The sequence below is a fragment of the Rhinolophus sinicus genome, linkage group LG02, assembly GCF_036562045.2.
Source record: "Rhinolophus sinicus isolate RSC01 linkage group LG02, ASM3656204v1, whole genome shotgun sequence".
NCBI lineage: Eukaryota > Metazoa > Chordata > Mammalia > Chiroptera > Rhinolophidae > Rhinolophus > Rhinolophus sinicus.
Genome location: NC_133752.1, coordinates 3831045 through 3850852, shown reverse-complemented (window position 1 = coordinate 3850852; position 19808 = coordinate 3831045). Strand labels below are relative to the sequence as shown.

At 54.7% G+C, this 19808-nt stretch overlaps 1 protein-coding gene across 2 annotated transcripts in view; it reads right to left on the bottom strand.

Moving 5' to 3' along the window:
* Nucleotides 1-3943: 3943 nt before the first annotated feature.
* PPP2R2C (protein phosphatase 2 regulatory subunit Bgamma) overlaps nt 3944-19808 on the bottom strand; it is a 109403-nt gene continuing 93538 nt past the window's right edge. For both annotated transcript variants that reach the window (XM_019748217.2, XM_019748216.2), the window contains exons 7-9: nt 13607-13776; nt 11547-11638; nt 3944-6833 (exon numbers count right to left, since the gene is read on the bottom strand). In XM_019748217.2, coding sequence (XP_019603776.1) covers nt 6542-6833; nt 11547-11638; nt 13607-13776 — 554 coding nt within the window. In that variant the 3' untranslated portion in view covers nt 3944-6541. The remainder of the gene's footprint in view (nt 6834-11546; nt 11639-13606; nt 13777-19808) is intronic.

Genomic DNA, 19808 nt, shown 5'->3' with positions numbered 1-19808 from the left:
CCGTCCACTTCTCTGTCAACCAACCTCACTTGCTAACTGCAATCTGCCGTACTAACTGCAGCCCCCGCTTGTTAGCTCAGCCACCATGCGCTGCTAACGTAGCCACGGCAGTTATATTAGTGGCCAATGGCTCACTGGTTACAGCTGACGGCCAACTAGCCACAGCTGATGGCCATTTACTACCTGAGCCAGCACCTTTCCACGTGAGGGCGAGAGCCTGGAAACTGCACCCCTGGCTCTGTCCCCACACCCTCCCCACCCCCACCTCCCTTAGGCCCCCTCTTCAGTGAGGCCTCTTCATTCTCAGGGTGGACACAGATGGTTCCAAGTCCCCCCAGCGATGGCTGGGACCCAGCGGCAGGGTGTAGCAAGACTTCACTGAAGCTTTGAGGAAGGAGTAAGGATGACACCAGATTGGTGGGGCCAGGCTTCCTGCTAACCACTCATCAAAGATTTTCTCATTTAATCCCACAGCCCCACAAGGGAGGAACTCTCTTTCTCCACACTTTGTAGATGAGAACACTGAGGTTCGGCAAGGACAGGACGCCCCCGAGATAAACAGCTACCATCAAAGCCAGGACTCGCACCCCGGCCGCGGGGCCGCAGCGTCCCTGCCGAGCCACTCAGCCTCAGTGCGCTCACACAGTAGGTGCTCAGAAAACGTTTGTTAGGTGATGAATGAATGAGGATCAAGCAGATCTGCTCAGCTACATGGTGATCCTTCCAAAGGGAAGGAGTTTCTTGTTTGGCACATTTATAACTGGCACAGTCATTTGTACCTTCCCGAGGCTTTGCAAACGCATTAAGTGAACAATGGGCTTCTCCAAACAGCCATAGCTATTTTACATGTTTGGACATTTTGGGCATAATTTTAATAATGGATTTCGTTCAAATTTCATTTTTACTTTTGTCCTCCTACTCCTGCTGCCTTTTGCAGATTTGCAGTCCCTCTCTGAAAGCCATCGTGTCACTTGGCTGTGTGGGCCCCATTCTGACAGTATCCAGGTAGGTAATGGGGCTTTGTTTTTCAAAAAAGGACACAGCTGTTTGGAATGAATCACTCAGGACCTGGGCAATTATTTTGAGCTCTAGACGGGGCTCGGTTGCTAGGAAACCACCGCTGACGCTGGTAAGCCTTTGTTAAAGTTTTCTCAGGTGGTTGAACTTCTGCAGGCCCTGACCCAGCCTGGATGCTTTAGGTTCTAGGTCAGGAGTCTGGGGGAGAAGGGGGCGGGTGTGGACTGAGTTCCAGGAAGAGGAGCCCAAGCGTTGGCCCAGAAACACCCATCAGAAATCACTTACAGGGACCTGAAGTGGTTCAGGGGGCAGAGTCCAGGACCCGGTTTCGGGACACCCTGCCTTGAATCCGATCCTAGCTCCAGCCCTCACAAGTTTGTGGCCTTCGGCAACTCACCCCTCTTTGTGACTCTGTGCCTCAGTTTCCCTATTTGTAGAATAAGGGAAGTGACAGCATCCTCTTTTAGGGTGGCTATGGGGATGACCCGAGATGGTACTGGTGCAGGAAACAGCTCACAAGCATCTGCTGAGCCCTCAGCACCAAGTGGCCCACGTGCCAGGCCAAGGCTCGTGGACATAGCCCAGTGGGTGTCAGGGGCCTCAGAGCTCTCAGGGCTGGGGACAGACGGGATGACAATCACGTTTTCATCTGAGCAAACCATGGTCTATATTTGGGAGGGGTCCAGGAGGGAGCAGAGTTTGAGCATTACTCATGCAGCCGCTCCAATGCTCCCCTCTGTAGCCTGTCCACAGCTGAGCCCAGAGCCTGGCGTGGAGTTGGGGGCCGTCCAAAGGGCAGCCAGCCTGGCCGCCCCGCCCCATGGCCCAGCTCCCCTCAAGTCCCTGGCCTCTAGGAGCCCCTGCCTACCCCTCTCTGCCACCATCTGGCTACAGGCTCCCTGAGTATTGCCGGGAGCTCCTCAGCAGGGTCTCACCCTCAAGAAGGGTGATGTGGGGTCTGATCCCACCTCTGCTGCCTCCTTACAGGTGTGTGGCCTTAGGCAGGTATTTGCACCTCTCTGAGGGTCCTCACCTGTGAAAGCGGCAGAAACCGAAAGGGGTGGCTAGGAGGTCAGCTGAAGGTAGCCGAGTATATTCATTTCCTAGGCCACTGTGACAAATTACCACAAACTGAGTGGCTTAAAGCAACACACTTATTCTCCTATAGTCTGTGGATCAGAAGTCTGACAGTGATCTCCCTGGGTCAAAATCAAGGTGAGGGCAGGGCTGGTTCCTTCTGGAGGCTCTGGGAGAGAATCCATGTCCTGGCCTTTTCTTGCTCCTGGAGGCCACCCACGTTCCCTGGCCTGTGGCCCCTTCCTCCACCTTCAAAGCCAGTGATGGCAGGTGGAGCCCTCATGTCCACATGTCCCCTCTCTGACCCTTTTCCATTGTTGCCGCTCCCTCTGAGGACAGCCAGCAGAGGTGCTCTGCTTTCAAAGACACACGTGATAGATTGGTCCCACCTGGATACCCCAGGATACATTCCCATCTCAAGGTCCACAGCCTGAGTCACACCCACACAGCCCCACGCCGGGGCTCAGTTGGTGCTGGCGGAAGCTGGGTTTGGTGGAGCTGCGGCCACAATATCCGTCACCATCCTTTGAGCAGCTGCCATGTGGCGGGAGCTTCCACCATCTGATTTGAATTCAGACTCCACCACTTACTAGCTCTATGATTTGGGCCCAAGTTAAGTGATTTACTCTCTAAGCCTCGGGTTCTCGCGTGTAAACTGGGAATGACAATAGCTCAGCCCCTCCCCCCTCAAAAGGGATAACACGAAGCCTCAATAAGGTCACCCATGTGGAGTCCCCCATACAGTGGTACCACGGGGTTCAACACAAGCTTTCTTATTATCTCATTAGTCATCCCCACTGGGAAGGCGTGGCAGTGCCCTCTGTCTTACAGAGGCGGTTCAGAGAGGTTGGCTGCAGGTCCAAGCCCACACAGCCAGGAGGCAGCTTTCTCCAACTTTATGCTCTTAGCCGATGAAAATCCTGCCAGCAGACCCACCAGAACAGCTCCTGCCTGCCTCCTGCTGGGCCTGACATGGAAAACACCCTCTTGAAAGTGGAGGAGTGGGGTGGCGGGTTAGCTCAGTTGGTTAGAGCACGGTGCTAATAACACCAAGATTGCCAGTTCGATCCCCACATGGGCCCCTGTGAGCTGCGCCCTCCTCATAAAAAAAAAAAAAAAAAAAAGTGGAGGCAAGAGGCTTAGGCTCCCAGGAAGGGGCCAGGGAGACCCACAGGTACACAGAGCACGTCCCCACATGTCCTCTTCTTCATCTCAGCCGTCACAGCAGGCGGGGCTGGACTGCCCTGGCTTCCAGAACCAACCCAGATGCCCTGTGGTCTCTCTCCTCTCTGGCTCCCGTTCCCTGGGCCCCTGAGGCATGTGTGCGGTGGTGCTGTTAGGGGAGCACTATGTTAAGAGCTAGCCCACTCTTAACCAAGCTCAAAACCTGGCACCAACACGTGCTAGCTGTGTGCTCTCCTTCTCGCTCCTTAACCTCTCTGAACCTCAATCGCCTCATCTGTCCCTTATTCTCACAGTGGACGTGAGGGTCCAAAGAAATCATGGGAGAATGTGAGAATATTTGGAAATCATGACGAATGATGCTCACCAGCTTCAAAACAAACAGCTTCCGTTTACTGAGGGCTGATGTGCCAGGCGCTGGGCTTTGCAGGCCTTGTCCCATGAAACAAGGCCCTCGCCCCTCCCCCACAACCCAAACCGGCCAGGTGGGTGTTATTATTTGCTCCGTTTCCTCAGTGATGATATCAGAGCTTGGAAAGGTTAAAAGCTGTGCTAGGAGCTCGAGGCAGCAAAGCCTTGAGGCGATCCAGGCTTCCCAGTGCCCACGTGTTTGCCACGGACCCACGGCCCTGGGTCAGCCTCATTAAAAACAAACACCATTCTGAGCTTCATTTTCAAGGTAACATTTGTTATTTTATTGGAAAAAGCTGGTATTCACATATTTATAGTTTTATTCAACAGTTGGGTAATTTGTGAAACACCAAAGAAAACAAGAATGCACCTATGAGTTACAGAGTCCAACGTGGTCAATTCCATCTAGTCTACCCCACATGTCCGATGCCACCGAGAGCAGTCCTCCGAGAGAATTCAAACAAAACTAGAAACAACCCAACAACCTCACAATGACTATGGGAACGCCCGTACATTCAAGAAGAGCAGAAACTTTAAACACAGTTAAGGAAGCAACGTTTGTGACTATTTTACTGGCCCTTCTGCCATTTCTAGTTTGGCCTCTCCCCCTCCCCCCCAACATCTTTTCTCGAAACACACGTTATTATTCACAGTTTGCTTTGAACATCATTCATTGCCAGGGATCCAAAGACAGGCTTTACTTCCGAAAAGATCTTTTTCTTTCTTTATCTTTTCTTTGTCTTTGGTTTGGTATCCAAAGTTTACAACAGAAGTAAGGAACCAGGAACTGTGTTAAGACCTCCTTTTGAACACGGTGTAAGATCTGCACTTGGCAGATGGTAAGTGTTAAATCTGTGATCTGACAGACACCTCCAGCTGTAAATGCACGTTTCCTCTCAGCATCTGAATCACAAAGGGAAATGGATTGTGCCAAATATCCGAGTAATTGTGTAAGGCCCTCAGAGCTGGATTTTGGCTTCAACAAGGTTTCTATACAATTTACCACATTCTTGAACCTCTTTACAAAGGGGGAAAAAAAGGAATCCAATCCTGTGATTGTTAATTTTAATTAGAATAGATATGTACATATAATACTGTCCAGGTCACCTGGATTTTACAGTGATATATAAACAAACATTCTTCATTCACTTTGATTAAAAAAAAGAAAATCAATGGACCCATTTCCTTGTGTAAATATCGTATGGCCGGAAGTGAGTGCACATGCGTTTTGTGCTTTGACACACACAAAAGTATACCGTTATCCACTGACAAAAATCTCGGGTGGGTCTCTTTCCTGGGTTAGGTTACATCTTGTAAAAAGAGGTTGGATTTGGTGGGGCCTCTTGCAGACTGCTTTCCGAATCAAAATGCACAGCACAGGTCCGGCTGCCTTCCCTGGGCAAAGATAACGTGTGGGTGGTTGGTAGAGTGGGCAAAGCTGGTCTTGACAGAGCAGAAGGAACTACTGTGGCCCTGGAGGAAGTGTCCCCGGAGACTGTGCGGTCACTAAATAAAAGGTACCCTAAAATGGTCATAACATGCAATCTTCTTTCGGAGGTGGTCCAGCGCCTCTGGAAAAGGGGCCAGGGCACAACAAGCAGTCGCATGGAGGGCCGAGCTCCTGAAGTCACCAAACACGTCAAGGAGCCACCAGGGGCTTCTCGCTTCTCCCGTGGGCCCCTGGGTCCTCCCAGGTCCACCGTCATTGTGCCACCTGCTCTGTCCTGCTTCACAGATGAAGCGATGTCTCCAGAACCTTCCAGGCTAGACTGTGGCTCTAACGTGGCCACCAACATGGAGAGGAAGGCGCCTGTGTAAAACCCTGGACGGGGTCCCTGACTGCACCACCTGGCTGGTGCGCCTCAGGCAGACTGTTCCGGGGCCTCCGCTTCCTCTTGTGTACAATGGGGGGATAAATTGTTCACCTTTTAATCCCTGGCACGTGGCGCAGAGCCAGGCACTCAGTGAACAGTGGGCGTTTATGGAAGAAATGAACGGACACCCACCCACCTCTCAGGGTCACGATAAGGATGCCAAAAGGTCATGGACCCACCCAGGAGGAGTTCCCACGAGGTGCCCGATGACTGCGGAAGGATGATGGGGTGCCCCGCAGAGCAGGCGTAGGGATTAAACCAATGCACCTAGAGGACCGAGTGCCATGCCTGGTACAAGGCGGACACACAGCAAAGGTTGGTTAAGTGGTGAGAATAACAGGCACACACGGGGAGATTTCACACCCCCCTTCCTCTCAGGAAACCGAAAGGGACTGGGGTTACTGAAAGACATGGAAAGAACCTAAAAGAGGAGCTTGCATCCGCAAATTCTCAGCATGAATTCACGATCCAAAACACAAAGGTGAGGCCCACAGCTCTGAGACAGTGGAAACTGCTCCATTTATAACCAAAGAACCCCTGGCTGGCGTGTCTGAGCTTCGTTATCTGTCCCCAGAGCCCTGATCTGGGGCCAAACAGGCCAGTGAGAGACACAGCTCGCATTGGCTCCCGCTTCCCCTGAAAGGAACCGCTGGAGTGAAAAATTAACCCAGAGATGTAAAAATTCTAACAATGTGGTAAAGACCGCACATAGGTCAAGTACGGGAATGAAAGAACCCTGAACTTTCAAGCCGACCATCACCTCCATTTCACGGTTTGTGGCTGTGAATCCTTTGTTTTCCTTCTTTTAAACTGACAACTGCCAGCAAAGGTGGCCTGGCTTAGGGACACCGGGGGAGGGATGGGGCCACTCCCCTCGTCCTGGTTGTCGCAGCAATCGTCTCCCTCTCCTGTGCTGTCCTTTGAGGGTCGTGCTGGGATGGCTGCACACGCTGGCTCGCAGGACGGGACCGTGTGCCCACCTAGTGCATCTCAGAGCTCACCTTGTCCTGGAAGATGTACAGGTTGTTGGTGGCTGCGATGGCGATGATATTCTCGGCCGGGTGCCAGGCCGTGTGCAGGATCTTCTTGGTGAAGTCCAAGCTGTCCACGCTGATGTCGTCGCGCCGGCGTTTGCCGCCCACACACACGCGCCGCGGCTTGAGCACGGCCCGGGGCTTGCTGCTCTCCCTGGACGCCTCCAGCGTCACATCCCGCTTGGTGTTCCGGTCAAACATGCGGAAGAAGTTGTTGTAGGCCCCGGTCATGATGACGCTGGAGGGAGGAGAGGAGTCAGGTGGAGGACGCGGGGAAAGAAACCTGCCCCTTCTCAAGACAACCCGGGGGCTGCAGGGCCCCTGCTTCCCGGGAAGGGAGCCCCTAGGAGGCGGCTTGGGGCCACACCGCCCTCTGTGTCCCCTTTCCCTCGGGTGTCCCATCCTCCCTCACATGTCAGCCGCCATCGCCATATGGACTTCGGGGCCAAGAGCTCAGAGCCCTTTAGTGCTCTGCCCCAAACATCATGAAAATCTGCTCCTGTACTTTCCCCTTTAGTCCAGGACAGAGAGCCCCAGACTTTCAGGAGATGAGGTCACAACAGAGGGGGGAGCAAGGAAAATAAATGCAGAGGGTGCTGGATAAAGGGCAGGCCCTTGAGTCACCCAGACCCGCCCCTCCCAGCAGGGCCCAGGGCCCTCTGTTCTCTGAGTAGCTGACTAAACAAACTGAACGCTCTTTGCACACCACTCATGGGCAAGTGTTCACGACCTCCTAGAATTTTCCATCTGTCCATCTACTGTTTCTCCCTATGCATTGGCCACTCAGAATTCTGATCCTTCACAGAAAGAACGTTTTACTGGGCGTGGGGCCTGGCAAGGTTGGGCCAAGAATTCCCTTTGGGTTCCCGCCCACGAGTGGCTTCGGGGGCCCCACTGCCCAACCTGTGCCGCCTCTGGAGACAGCCGTGCCCACTACCTGCAGTGTTACTGTTATGTGTCACCTCCCCTTGACACCCAAACTGCTTTTTCTGACCTCATGTTCAGAGATCAGGTAGGTGTTTTGGGGGCAATGAGGATACAACCCCTCCATAAAGTGGTTCTTCTGTGGATGTTCTGGGGCGTCCATGGAGGCCTCACCTGGGCCAGCCATCCCTCCGCACACTGGCGTGGGCCAGACCCGCAGTGAGTGGAGGGGACCTCTCTGAAGCTATCTGGTGAGCGGTGTGGGGAGTGGGGGGGCATGCCTGGGGAGGAGGGCAAACAGTTCTGCCTTTTCAAGAGATCTGTCTAATCTGGGGGTGAAGGGAGGGTGGGTGGAGAGTTCTCATGTGTTTTCTGGCTCTGTTCTTTTCTGTTCTAAAATTCTGCCTCTAAAACCTTAATTCCTGCTAATAGACCCGTTTGTTGTTGAGACAATTAAATGACGGGTGTGGAGGCGCGAGGAGGCCGGTGGAGGTGCTCATAGGTGCGAGGGGCCCACCCTGCACTGTTCGGGGTGTGGAAAGCGCACCCTCCGCCTCCCACCCCCTGAAAGCCCCTCTTCTTGCCTCAGAAGTCAGCTCATGCTGGGAAGGCTGGGCTGGCTCTAATGTCCCCTCACTCATCTCAGTCATGACCTGGGAGACTTCACTACAATGTGACCCCCCACACCCCACGTGGGAGCAGGGAGTTGGCTGAGCCTGGAAACAGCACAGAACCAGAAAAGGTCTGTGTCTTAAAGTTATTCTAAGAGGTGTGAACGCCAGCCACAGTCCAGGCGTCTGGCCATTTCAGCCCATAGGGACCACCCAGTGTGTGACCCTCAGCCAGGCCATCACCAGAGTGACCTCCCTGCCCCTGCCCTGGCTTGCATCTAGGCAAGTTGCTTCACCTCTGCTGGGCCTCATTTTCCTCCACATGTGGGGACCATGACTCTGGCTGCTCTTTCCACTGGGAAAAGCTGCAGCCCCAATCCCTCAATCATAGCACTCCACGCGCCCCCTGCTGGCCAACTGTGGTATAAGGTTATAATCATGTCCATGCTGATTGGCTCAAACAGTGAGCATGTGACCCAAACAAAGCCAATCAGATCCTTCCATGAGAATTTTCCATAGGCCCTGGGAGGGGTTGTGAGGACAACGGAAGGAGGACTATCTGGGGTCAGCATCCCCAGCAGCAAGGAGGAGCCATCTGCAGCAGGAAAAGTTGACGTTGGTATGTAAGAAGAAGCAGGGAGGACCAGAGATGAGAATGGACACAGAGGAGATGGTCCCAAAGATACAGCATGAGCCCTGGGGCAGCCTTGCCCAGAACTGCTCAGAACAAGCTTAGGCTTTTCTGACTCCTGCAACCAGAAGACTCTTGGTTGACATAAATCCCCTCCTCCCAGGTAAAGCATATCAAGGAGAGCTCCCTAGAGGAAGTGGCATTTGAGGTAGGTCTTGGAGGCTCAGCAGTGTTCTTTCAGGTGGGTAACCAGAGCAGGTCCAACACAGACAACAGACCCATGTGTGCAATGACAGACCATCCACTGCTAGTATAGACCTGTGGCCTTGCCAGGAGCTTCACACGCAGGGTCTCGGCCTCAAAGCAGCCCTGAAAGGTCATAGTTTATTAGCACCACATTCCAGGTGAGCAGACTCAGGCAGCCCAGCGGCTTACACATGGCTGGAGAGTGGTGGCAAGTGGACCAGAAATCATGGTGTCTGACCCAAAAGCCACGGTCCTTTCCTATACACCAGGCTGCCCACCTGAGTCTTGCTGGAGGTGGGTAAGAAATCGCTGTGAGGGTTATCAGACATCTAACATCTCTATGCTGCCATCTACATAACAGGATACCATAAGCACCCCACAACATGAGAAGGACAGCACATGCTAAGCCCTTTGGGATTCGGGTTTGCTTGGTCTGCAAGGGTGGGGCCCTGGAGGGCAGTGCTTGCTCTACCCTTGACTCTGAGCTCCTGGAAGGCAGAGACCAGGGTTTATTTGTCTCAGGATCCCTGTCCACAGGGCATGCTGGGCTCAGAGGAACGCTTGGGATGAAATGAAGGAGGTGGCACACTCCTATGCCTTCCAGAACGTCCATAGCCATTGACTGGACACTCCCAAGGCCCCAAGTGAGGGGCTCAGAATGGTCTGAGCTACAGTCCCACCCCCAGGGCACCCCAACCACTGGGGGAGGCAAACAGAGGCAAGGAGAAAAATGTGATAAATGCCAAAACATGGAAGGAAAACCCAGGCGGCTGGGTGGACAGGGTGGAGAGCACCCTGATGGCTTCCTGGAGGAGGGGGCCTGGAGTTGAGTTGGTCGTGCCCGGTGAAAGGAGTGAGCCAGGTGCAATGTGGACAGGGGTCCAGGGGTCAGGAGCAGAGCCGGGTGTGGAGAGGGAAACAGTAAGGGGGTAGTGGAGACCTCCACGGCAGGGGATGGCTGGTTAAGCTCCAGGCTGGGCAGCAGTCTGCAACAGAGCTTGCTGGCCACGTCACTGGGAGCCAGGCATCGCCTGTTCACAGGTGCCCTCTGGTGGCAATATGCGAGAAGTGCAGGCAGTGCTCATAACCACTGGGGGCTCCCACACACACACACACACACACTCACACACACAGTTGGAATCACCTTTTGTCAGCAATAAGGATAGAACCCCCAGCCCATGACCCACTGACATTGCTCAGCAGGGAACACCCCAATGCATCAGGGCCTGCAGCTCAGGGGTAACTGAGGATCCCTGTCCTCACTGGGGTGTCTGGCGTCAGCCTGGGTGCAAGGACCCAGAGGGAGTGCCAGTGTCTCCGAGCCTGCTGCGTCAGCGTCTCGTCAGCATCTCAGGCAGCACCGGCGTCCCCATCCCGGCTTCCCAAGCCGCCGTAAGTGGCCCTGTAATCACCATGCTGGTCCCTCTGACTGAGACCACAGCCCTGTTCGGAGACCTGGGCCCATGGATGGCAGCAGACACGCTCAGGGATCCCCACCCCTGGACACAGCGGCTTTACCCCACTTGGGGCCTGTTGTTTCTGGGGGGCTCCCTCCTGCTCCTGTGCTCTCAGGCCTCCCTCTCCTCATACCCACCTACCCTTATGGTCCCAGCTTGCCTGTGACCAAAGCCAGACAGGGTCATAGCACAGACGCTCTTACATGACCGAAGCAGTGTGGACCCCTCAGAACTGGGGGAGAGCCCAGCCCGCCCCTGGGCAGACACATATGGCTGACGGGGTCCATGTGGATGAACACCACGCCCCGGACGGCACCTGAGTAGAACACTGCAGGGTCCCACTGCACCCGTCACTGCACCTGCCACACTGGACTAGACGACAGGGGAGCGAGGTGACACCAAACTTGCTCCAATTGTGAAAACGTGATGTGACATTCTGATGTGCTGGCCCTGCATCGTCTTGTCACCGGGGCCCCTGTGCTGGGCGGTCCCTGTCCACACCGCCCTGGGCTGAGCCGGGGGATGGGGAAACAGGAACTCACTCAGGCTTAGGGCCATTTCCCAGGAGGGTGGGGCCGTGAGAGGCGCTTGACCTGCAGACCCCCGCCAGCCGCAGAAGGTGCAGGAGCTGGGGTGTGCTCCCCCAGCCCTAGTGGGCCTGAAGTGGGGGTGCCACCAGAGAGAGGCGGCTGCAGCACTGATGGCGGATGAGGGGTGGGTAGCCTAGTGGCTAAAGCTGTCTGCACGATGGAGGTCCCTGCACTGCGAACACCCTCACTCCGACAACCAGGGGACCCGAATTCACAAAATATGTTTCCACTACCACTCAGAGAGTGAGGGTTCACCATGGACATTAAGTGTAGCTACAGAATGTGAAGTTTTATTTCCTGTCCTTGAATTTGAGAGCTAAGAGCTCACGCCTGTGCCTGCCACAAGAAAGGCGGCCCTCTTTTGAACACCTTGGTTTTTTGAGGCTTATTAATAGTGGATTCCCTTGACGCATTTGCCCAGGTCGCCAGCAGGGGCCTCACTGGACAGAACTCTCCCCCGTTGGACGGTGGGGCCCGAGGTGTGATGGTTACCTGTCACTCCCGTTCCAGGCGCATTCAAACTTGTCGAAAATGCAGTCATTCTCATAGAGGGAACACAGCTTGCTCCGAAGGTAATCGTGGACCTGGCACGAGAAGGGGACGGCGTGAGTCGAGAGGGGCTCCTGCCATTCCTGGCCCCTGCCACGAAGACGGTGTCACTGAGCAGTGAGGGGCTGTGCGCTCTGGGTCTGGATGGCACTCCCGACTCAGCCCTGCTCACCGGGAAGAGCCCACAACCTGGCACATGGCCAATCCTGAGCTTTGACCAGAGAGGAGACAGTCACAGTGACAAAAAGGGACCAAATCCTGGCTTCGCCCCCCCCCCCCAGCTGTGTGATTCTGGACTCGTGACTTCACCTCTCTGAACCTTAGTTTCTTCATCCTTAAAGTGATAAGCGTGCAGACCTCACGGGACATTGTGGGATGAACCGTATGACACTGCTTGGTGTGGGGGCATGCCCTCTGAGAATACCAACAGTCGCCATGAGCACCATCGTGGAGGAAAGGGGAAAGAGAAGCACCCTGCTCCGAGTGTGACATCCCAGCCTATTACAAACACCTCCTGACTGCTCTTCCTGCATCTGCCTCTGCCCTCAGCCCCAGTCCATCTCCACAGGCAGCCAGAGGAATCCTTGTGAAAGTAAGCTGGGTCATGTCACACCTCCGCTCAAAACGTGCCAGAGCCCACAAGTCTCCCTGGGCTTACTCTGACCTCAGGCTCTTCTTCTCTCCCCATCCTCACTCTGCTCCATCTGGGTCCTCCACAATCCTTAACTGCACTAACAGTTTCCCTGCATCAGGGCCTTTGCACTTGCTGTTCCCTTCCCCCAGATTGCTCATGCCCTTACTTCTCTTAGGCTTCAGCACCTGGTAAACACACGTGGCTTACAGAGGGGTTGTCACAAGGAGCTGTGATGGCCCTTTCATGAATCCATCCCAAGGAAGGAGCAGAACTGAGGGAAGGTGGGTAATGGACCAGAACCACGCCAGGTGTCCTTGTGGGCATGTGGCTTCCCTGTCCTCTCCTCTCAGCTCTGCACCCCTTCCCAGAGGGGCTCCTTCTGCCCCACCCCCAGGACACTTCCCTACCCCAGGCCTTGGCAAGGAAGAAGACAGGGAAGGGATGCATTGAGCTCCCACATGGGCTCTGAATCTGTCACTGTCCAGCTATGAGGCAGCTCCCACATATCCTAACCTCTCAGCACCCAGCTTCCCTTCCTGCCAAAAAGGGCTCACGGCACCCCCTTCACAGTGGCAGTAAGAAACAGAGGTGACAGATGTTAAGTGTGTGGAACCCCATGTGCTCCTAATACTTGGTGAAAACATGAGGGTTTGGCTGGGGCTTCTGGGGCGGGGAGGTGTTTTCCCACTCACATCTGCACAACCAAACCCTACTAATCCTACGATGTGCGGCACAAACATCACCTCCTCCTAGAAGCCTCCCTAATTTCCCAAGCTAAAGACATAACTGGAAACAGCTTTAAAGCAACTTTAAAGCAGTCCCATGTGTCTTTCAAGTCTCTGTTTTATTTGAACACCCCATGAATTTTATTTTCTACACCCTAGTATATCTGGATAGATTGTAACAGAAAAATAGTAAATAATAAAGATTTTCCAGGAAGGTGCCCTGTGCTTCATCCTCAGGCCTGGCTTAAAAGGCCTGGCCGAGGACTTAGAAATGTAACACGCTTGCACTAAGGACGCTCCCTGGAGAGGGCAAATCTTACCGCCTCATGGCAGGACGGCAGACGCTGGCTCCTGGGGAGGGATGCCATTATTTGCACCCTTAATCATCTGTACTCTCAAATCGGGGCCAGCCCGAGGCTCACCTTGGTGCCCTGGGCCCCGGACCACAGGCCAGGCACAGCCCTGCATGGGGCAGGAGCCAGCAAGCTGAGGACATTCACAGCTCCCTGCAAGGCAGGGCTGAGCAGGTCCTCTGCCCTTGGCCGAGCTGTGGCCTCTGAAAGCCACCCTGGAGATAGGAAGCCCCCTCCGGGGGAGTTCTCCGCACAGGGAGGGACCCCAAGGTGGTGCAGGCTGCAGCCCACCTGGTAGGTCTCGATGGGCCTCGCCTCCATGTTCAGGTCCCAGACCTTCACCGTGAGGTAATCCCGAGTGAGCATGTACCGGCCGCTGTGGCTGAACTTAACATCGGACACTGAGGAGATGATTTCCGAGAAGAAGGAGCGGTTACTGGGGTCCTCGGGCTCCTCGAAGACTGTGGAGATAGAGAAATGATGGCTGTCACCAGACTGCTCCTGCCCATGGGGTCGAAACGACACATGACTGTGTCCACCCTGGGAGCACACTGTATGTCATTCATTCATTCATTCATTCATTCATTCATTCATTCATTCATCAAACCTATAACTGAACAGCTGTCAGGCAACGGATCCTGCAAGAGAGGGAAGAATCAGCCATGTGGATTGAGACTCTGAGCCACAATCTGTGCTGAGCCCTTTCTGTACATTACTGCATCTAATACCCCAATAAAAATAGTATTATTATTCCCACTTTATCGCCAAGGAAACCAAGGCATGGATGGCTGAAAACCATGCCTGAGGTCTCAGAGCTGGAAGAAAGCAGCAGCGTCAGCATTTAAACACTGGATGTGCTGCGCTCTGCTGCCTCCTAGTGGCGACGCTGAACACCAGGCTTGTAAGGGGACCTGACACTGTCCAACCTGGGGCACCATGTCCTGAACTAGGCCGGGCCCTGCCTGAGGCTCTAACCGGCCCTGGGCTCTCTGTTCCAAGCTCTTCCAAGCTCATGTCCACTGCTGGCTGTCCCACCAGTTTGCTCACCAGGTCCTACAATGGCCCTGGTGCTGCAGCAGGGCGGGGACTAGGGTCCCTGCTGGTCACGCATGAGCTTCTTAGGATATGGGCCCCGGACGGACCTGGGGATCCTGGTGTGTTGGCAGCCATTGACCAGCCAGTTTGGAGAGACTTAAACATGTGACAACCTGTCCAGCTGTCCCCATGGAAACAGCCAAGCGGTCGCCAGGCCCTGAAACGGAGCAGAGAGCTGATCACATCTCCTCAGAGGCTCAGAAGAGCACGCTCCCAACAGTTCCTCCTGGTCACAAAGTCCCGTATCCCCTTCCCAGGTCTGTCCCAGCCCTGTGACTGCATCCGGGACCCCCTTCTCCCAGTTGTCCAAAGTAGACACTCTCCCCGCCTTTCCCAGAAATACACTCCATCTAGCTCCCCTCTGCAGGGTGACTGGAAATCCTTCATGCTGATCGGATGCTCTCATGTATCCATTCATTCATGCAGTCATTCATTCATTCTCAGTCACCCAATCCATGTGGAGCGCCCTCCCTGTACCAGCCACCGTTCCAGGCCCTGAGGAGCTGCTGTAAGCAACTCAAAGCCCCCACTCTCCTGGAGGCTCTTCTCGCAGAGACGGACAATAAAACTCAAGGATATGCTACAGTCAGGCAGTGAGGAGTGCTGGGAGGAGAAACAAAGCAGGTGAGGGGCCTGAGATGGGTGGGGGCCTCTGTGGGGATGATGTTTGTGCAGAGAGCTGAGCTAAATGAAGGAGAGAACAGTGTGGGTACCAGGAGAGGCGTGCTCCAGGCAGCAGGAGCAGCACGTGCAAAGGCCCTGAGACAGGGACGAGCTGAAGGCCATGTAGACAGAGAAAGGAGTGAGCAAGGCGCTGTAAGCCAAGGGAAGAACGTCACCCCACAGGTAATGGGGCACCACAGAAGGGCCTGAAGAAAGAGAGTGCATGGCGAGGTGTGAGTTTCTCTGGGATTTCCTCCTGGGAGGAAGGAGACCTCCTGGGAGGTCACCTTTAGCCTCTAGAACCTCTGGATTCTGATTGGTCATCTCACAAAATCATGTGTTGTGCCCTGGTTATAATGATTACACTGACATCTTTACTTCTGCAGGTATAAACATTCATAATTTTTCTTTGTTAAGCCAAAAAAGGATCAATGACATTCACCTCTTCTCTCAGATACCCGAAGGAGAAAAAATTTAATACTTGATTTCTTACGTTAATGAAATGATCAAGGGTATACACCTATTATTTGGGAGAAACAGGGCAGAGGATTTGAGGCAAGAGGGACCCTAAACTCTCAGCAGAAACCAAGGTGGCCCCCAGTACCACCCCAGGTACACGAGGAAACCCTCTGTTGACTGAACTAGCATTTCTGTCATTAGCAGTCAGAACAGAGGTAAGTTATAAAAACATAAAGTGGGGTCTGTCTCTTGCATCCCGATTGTGAAGGGGCCTTGGTACCCCCTCGCCCACTTCGGCAGTTTCCCCCGGCCAGCCCCCATCTATACCACTTCCAGCTCACTTCACCCCTGCGCGCTGCAGAGCTCCTGGCCCACCCAGTGGGGTTATGTAGGTGGCTGGGGACCAAACCACAGCGACGCACCCACCCTGTCACATGTCACAGAGCCACGGGCTGGGTCTCCCGCCAGCTTCAAGGAGCAGGCAACCACAAAGGTCAAAGCCTGAGAGGAAAATCTAATCAATAACTGACAAGGGACCCCAAACGGCCCACTGCAACCTCCATTCTGGCTGGATTTGGCATGTGCAGTGGTTTTTTAAGCACAAAAGGATCAGAGCTGCAAACGATTGACAGGAAGGGATATTCACAAGCCTGAAATAAATTATACCTAGAAGTTCTTAGTTTTCTTTTGAAACATTTCTATGAAGTTTTTGACCCGACAATTTTTTTTATCAAATGACAGCCCAATCTACCATGCGCTGTGCCATTCAGCCCGTCCAGCTCTGCCCCCCCACTACACACAACTGCAAGCCCCCCAGGCCATGAATGAGATAGGGGGTCTCCCCTCTAATTGATGGAATCACTAAGGACATTTCACAGTAATTATTGCTGCCAAGAGTTTAAAGGAGCCATCCCAGAGCCCCTGTCACTTGTGATGGGCTCAGTTCCACCTCTGTCCTCGCCCTAATTATTTGAAAGTTAGGGGGCTCGGAATCAGGAGAAACCTCGATCCTATTTCTTTTTAATGATTTTGCATAATGAAAGCTCTCATGGCCCTCGCTGGTGTCCCTGCTGGGAGTCTCATAGTGTCACTGCTGTTACACACAGGGGATGGGTGAGAAGCACCACCCCCCAATCACCAAAGTAAAGTGAAGGGGCCCCAGGGAGCCCAGCCAAGGCTCTGAAGTACCTGTGCACCCAAGGAAACAAAAGTGAAGCCTGAGGCGGTGCCAGCACTGCCCTCCAGCCCCCCACACAACTCTGATGGCGTCTGTCTTTGCTTAAACCGCTGCATGGCTCCCAGGGCCCACAGGATCAAGGTTCAAGCTCCTACACGTGTGATGAGCTCCTTCCTAATCGGCCCCAAGCGGCCTGCGGCTCCCGCCTCACATACATACTAACCCTCTTCCCCACCAGGGCCCCAGAGCCTCAAGTAGCGGGAGGCAAGCAAGGCCCTTCAGGAAGCACGTTGCACAACTCACAGGGTCACCTGAAATGAAAGCCTCCTGTAATGTTCCCCAGGCATCTGGCTCGCCTCATCCTAGCCCTTGCCCTGCCACATACCAGGCAGTGGAGCTGAGCAACGCTCTGTGAACCCAGGCAAGCTCCTTAACTCTCTGAATGCCAGTTCCCTCACCTGGAGAACAGAGTGATGGGACCTCCAAAGGTAACACCTGGCAGCACCTGGAAGCGAGGGACTGGGAGTGGCTATTCAATAAAACTGTGTAACTATTTTTATAGTTAGTTTGTTTCACATTGTTTTCTCTCCCTGAAATTTCCTTTCCCATTTGTAGCCCGGCTTTCCTACCAACTCCTATACATCCTTCCAAACCCCAACTTAAGCGCCCAGCTCTCTGTGCATCTTGTCCAGAAGCTCCAAAGAAATCAAATGCTTACCCCTGATGCCCTCACAGCCCCAGGGCAAAACAGCGAGGGTGTGTGGTCACCTCATGCGGCTGTGAGCTCCCAGGGGACAGGGGTCTGGCCTCTGTCATCAGTGACCTTGGCATCCTTACCCAGCCTGGAGCCTGGCTCAGGGCCCAGCCCTGCTCACCGAGCAGATAGAAGCTTCCAGTGCTGCCTGTTGATGCCACCTCTTCTCTCCCCTCTCCCGATACACTTCATCCCCACCCTGATACAACTCCACCTACGTTTCTAGGTCCAGCAGGGAAGCCTGTACCTGCTGGAAGTGGCCGCTCAGTGCCCCTGATTCTTGCTCTGTGTCCCTCTCCAGGGCATGTGCTATGGGTTGTTAGTGTGTGGATGGTCTCTGGGCAGGGGTGGGGAGGTGGCGGTTAAACTGAGCAGGCAGAGTTGATCAGATGGCTGAAGGGGATCAGGTTAGGTGATAGGGCTGCATGGGCTGGAGCCACACATTCAGGGACAGTCGTGCAGGTCAGCCAGACCTTGGAGGGAAACAGCGGGACCTGGGAAGGTTGGGGCCTGCAGTCCCTGGAGCGGACAACACAGGAGGACAGGGCCTGAAGGAGCAGATGGCGGCCTGCCGGGTGGTCGCTCCCGGTTGCCTGGCAACAGGTGCCTCCGCTGCTCTCATATTATACAAGGACACCCACAAGAAATGGTTAGCACGTGTGTCCAGGCTGCTCTCTTGGGCTCCGGGAGCCGCCCTGGGGGAAGTCCACGCAGCAGTAAAAGGCGGAAGAAGGGGTGTGGGTCACAGTGTACCCCGGGTACCTGGCACCTCGTCACTCCCGCACGATGCCGCTGTTGGGGCAGGGGCCTCCTGCTGGCCGCCTTCCCAACCCCGCCCCCAGGAAGGCTGAGGCTGCGCAGAGAAGGCGGCACGCGGAGTCTCCACAAGCTGATGGGCACAAGGAACATTCGCCAGTGAAGAGCTGACAGTTGTCATTCTCTACTTGTAACTGTCCCCTGCTCAGCACCGGCTGACAGACCACACCAGACAAAATAAAATCCAGCCCCCACTGTGGCCCCTGGCCCTGCGTGACCTGCCCCCACCTCTTGACCTTTGCCCTTCGCCCCACTGCAGCCGGGCTCCCCTTGTCTGCCCACCGACAGGCTGGGGGGCCCTCACGCCTCCCTCACCCCTCTCTGCTCGGGTTTGTTCTTTTCCCTTCTTCCAGGACCAGAGAAGCCTCCACCAGCCACCTCAACCGCGTCAGAGCCGCGGCCCCGCCTCCAGACACCCCCCTCCTTGGAGGTTCCTATTGACCTGTCTGTCTGCGTCTGCATGAGGCAGGCGCCTCCTCTGGGCACGGAGCCTGCAGCCCCGCCCCTCTCTCCTGCCAGCCATTCCGATGCAGGTGCAGGGCCTGACCGACACCTGCGCGCCTCCACCGTGCCCACCTGCTCACAGCGTCAGCATCTTCGGCCTGAGTGAACACGCTAACCTCCCAGCTGGCCCCCACGCCCACCCCCACCCCACAGATTACTCGGCACTCAGCAGCCAGCGGGATCTGGCCCTGCCCAGAGGCCCCTCTGGCTCCTGTCCTTTCCGAGTAAACCCAAAGCTCTGCCGTGGTCTGTCCAGCCCTCTTGACGCTGCCCCTCCTCTACACACTGACCTCTGACCTCACCTCCCGCCTCTCCCCTGCTTTGTTCCTGCCACACGGGCCTCAGGATCCCGCCACAGAGCCTGCACACTGGCTGTTCCATCTGAGGAGGCTTTGTTCCGGTTTTACCCCTAAATATCTGCCTCCCCAGCAGAGGGTGTCTGGGTCTGGGCTTTCTACCCAGCTCCATTACCAGGGGTGAGTCCTGGGGTTACCCCACCCATCCCCTATAAATGAACCTGGTTCACCTACAATTCCCACAACGGTTCTGTGAAAACTGAGAAAGAGCACAGGTTGATAGGCATGAGATACTGAAACCTCTGTCCTGGTTCTACCTAGCTGTGTGACTTTGAGAAAATGTCTTAACCTCTCTGTGCCTCAATGTGGTAAACAATCAATGGCATATATTGCCTCACATGGCAAAAGACTGCATATGTGATTAAGGATCTTGAGCTGCAGAGATTGTCTTGGTTTCTCCGATGGCCCCACTATAACCACAGAGGTTCTCCTGAGAGGGGAGTCGGAATGCCAAAGGCAGGAGAAGAGATGGGATGATGGAAGCAGAGGTTGGAGTGCTGTACTTGGAAGATGGAGGAGGACTGCAGGCAGCCTCTAGAAGCTGGAAAAGAAAACAGATTCTCCCCTGCAGCTTCCAGGAGGAACGCAGCCTGGATTTTAGACCTCTGAGCTCCAGGCTCTTCACCCCCCACAGGGACGGGACATGGTAGGGGTCGCACGAGGGGTAGC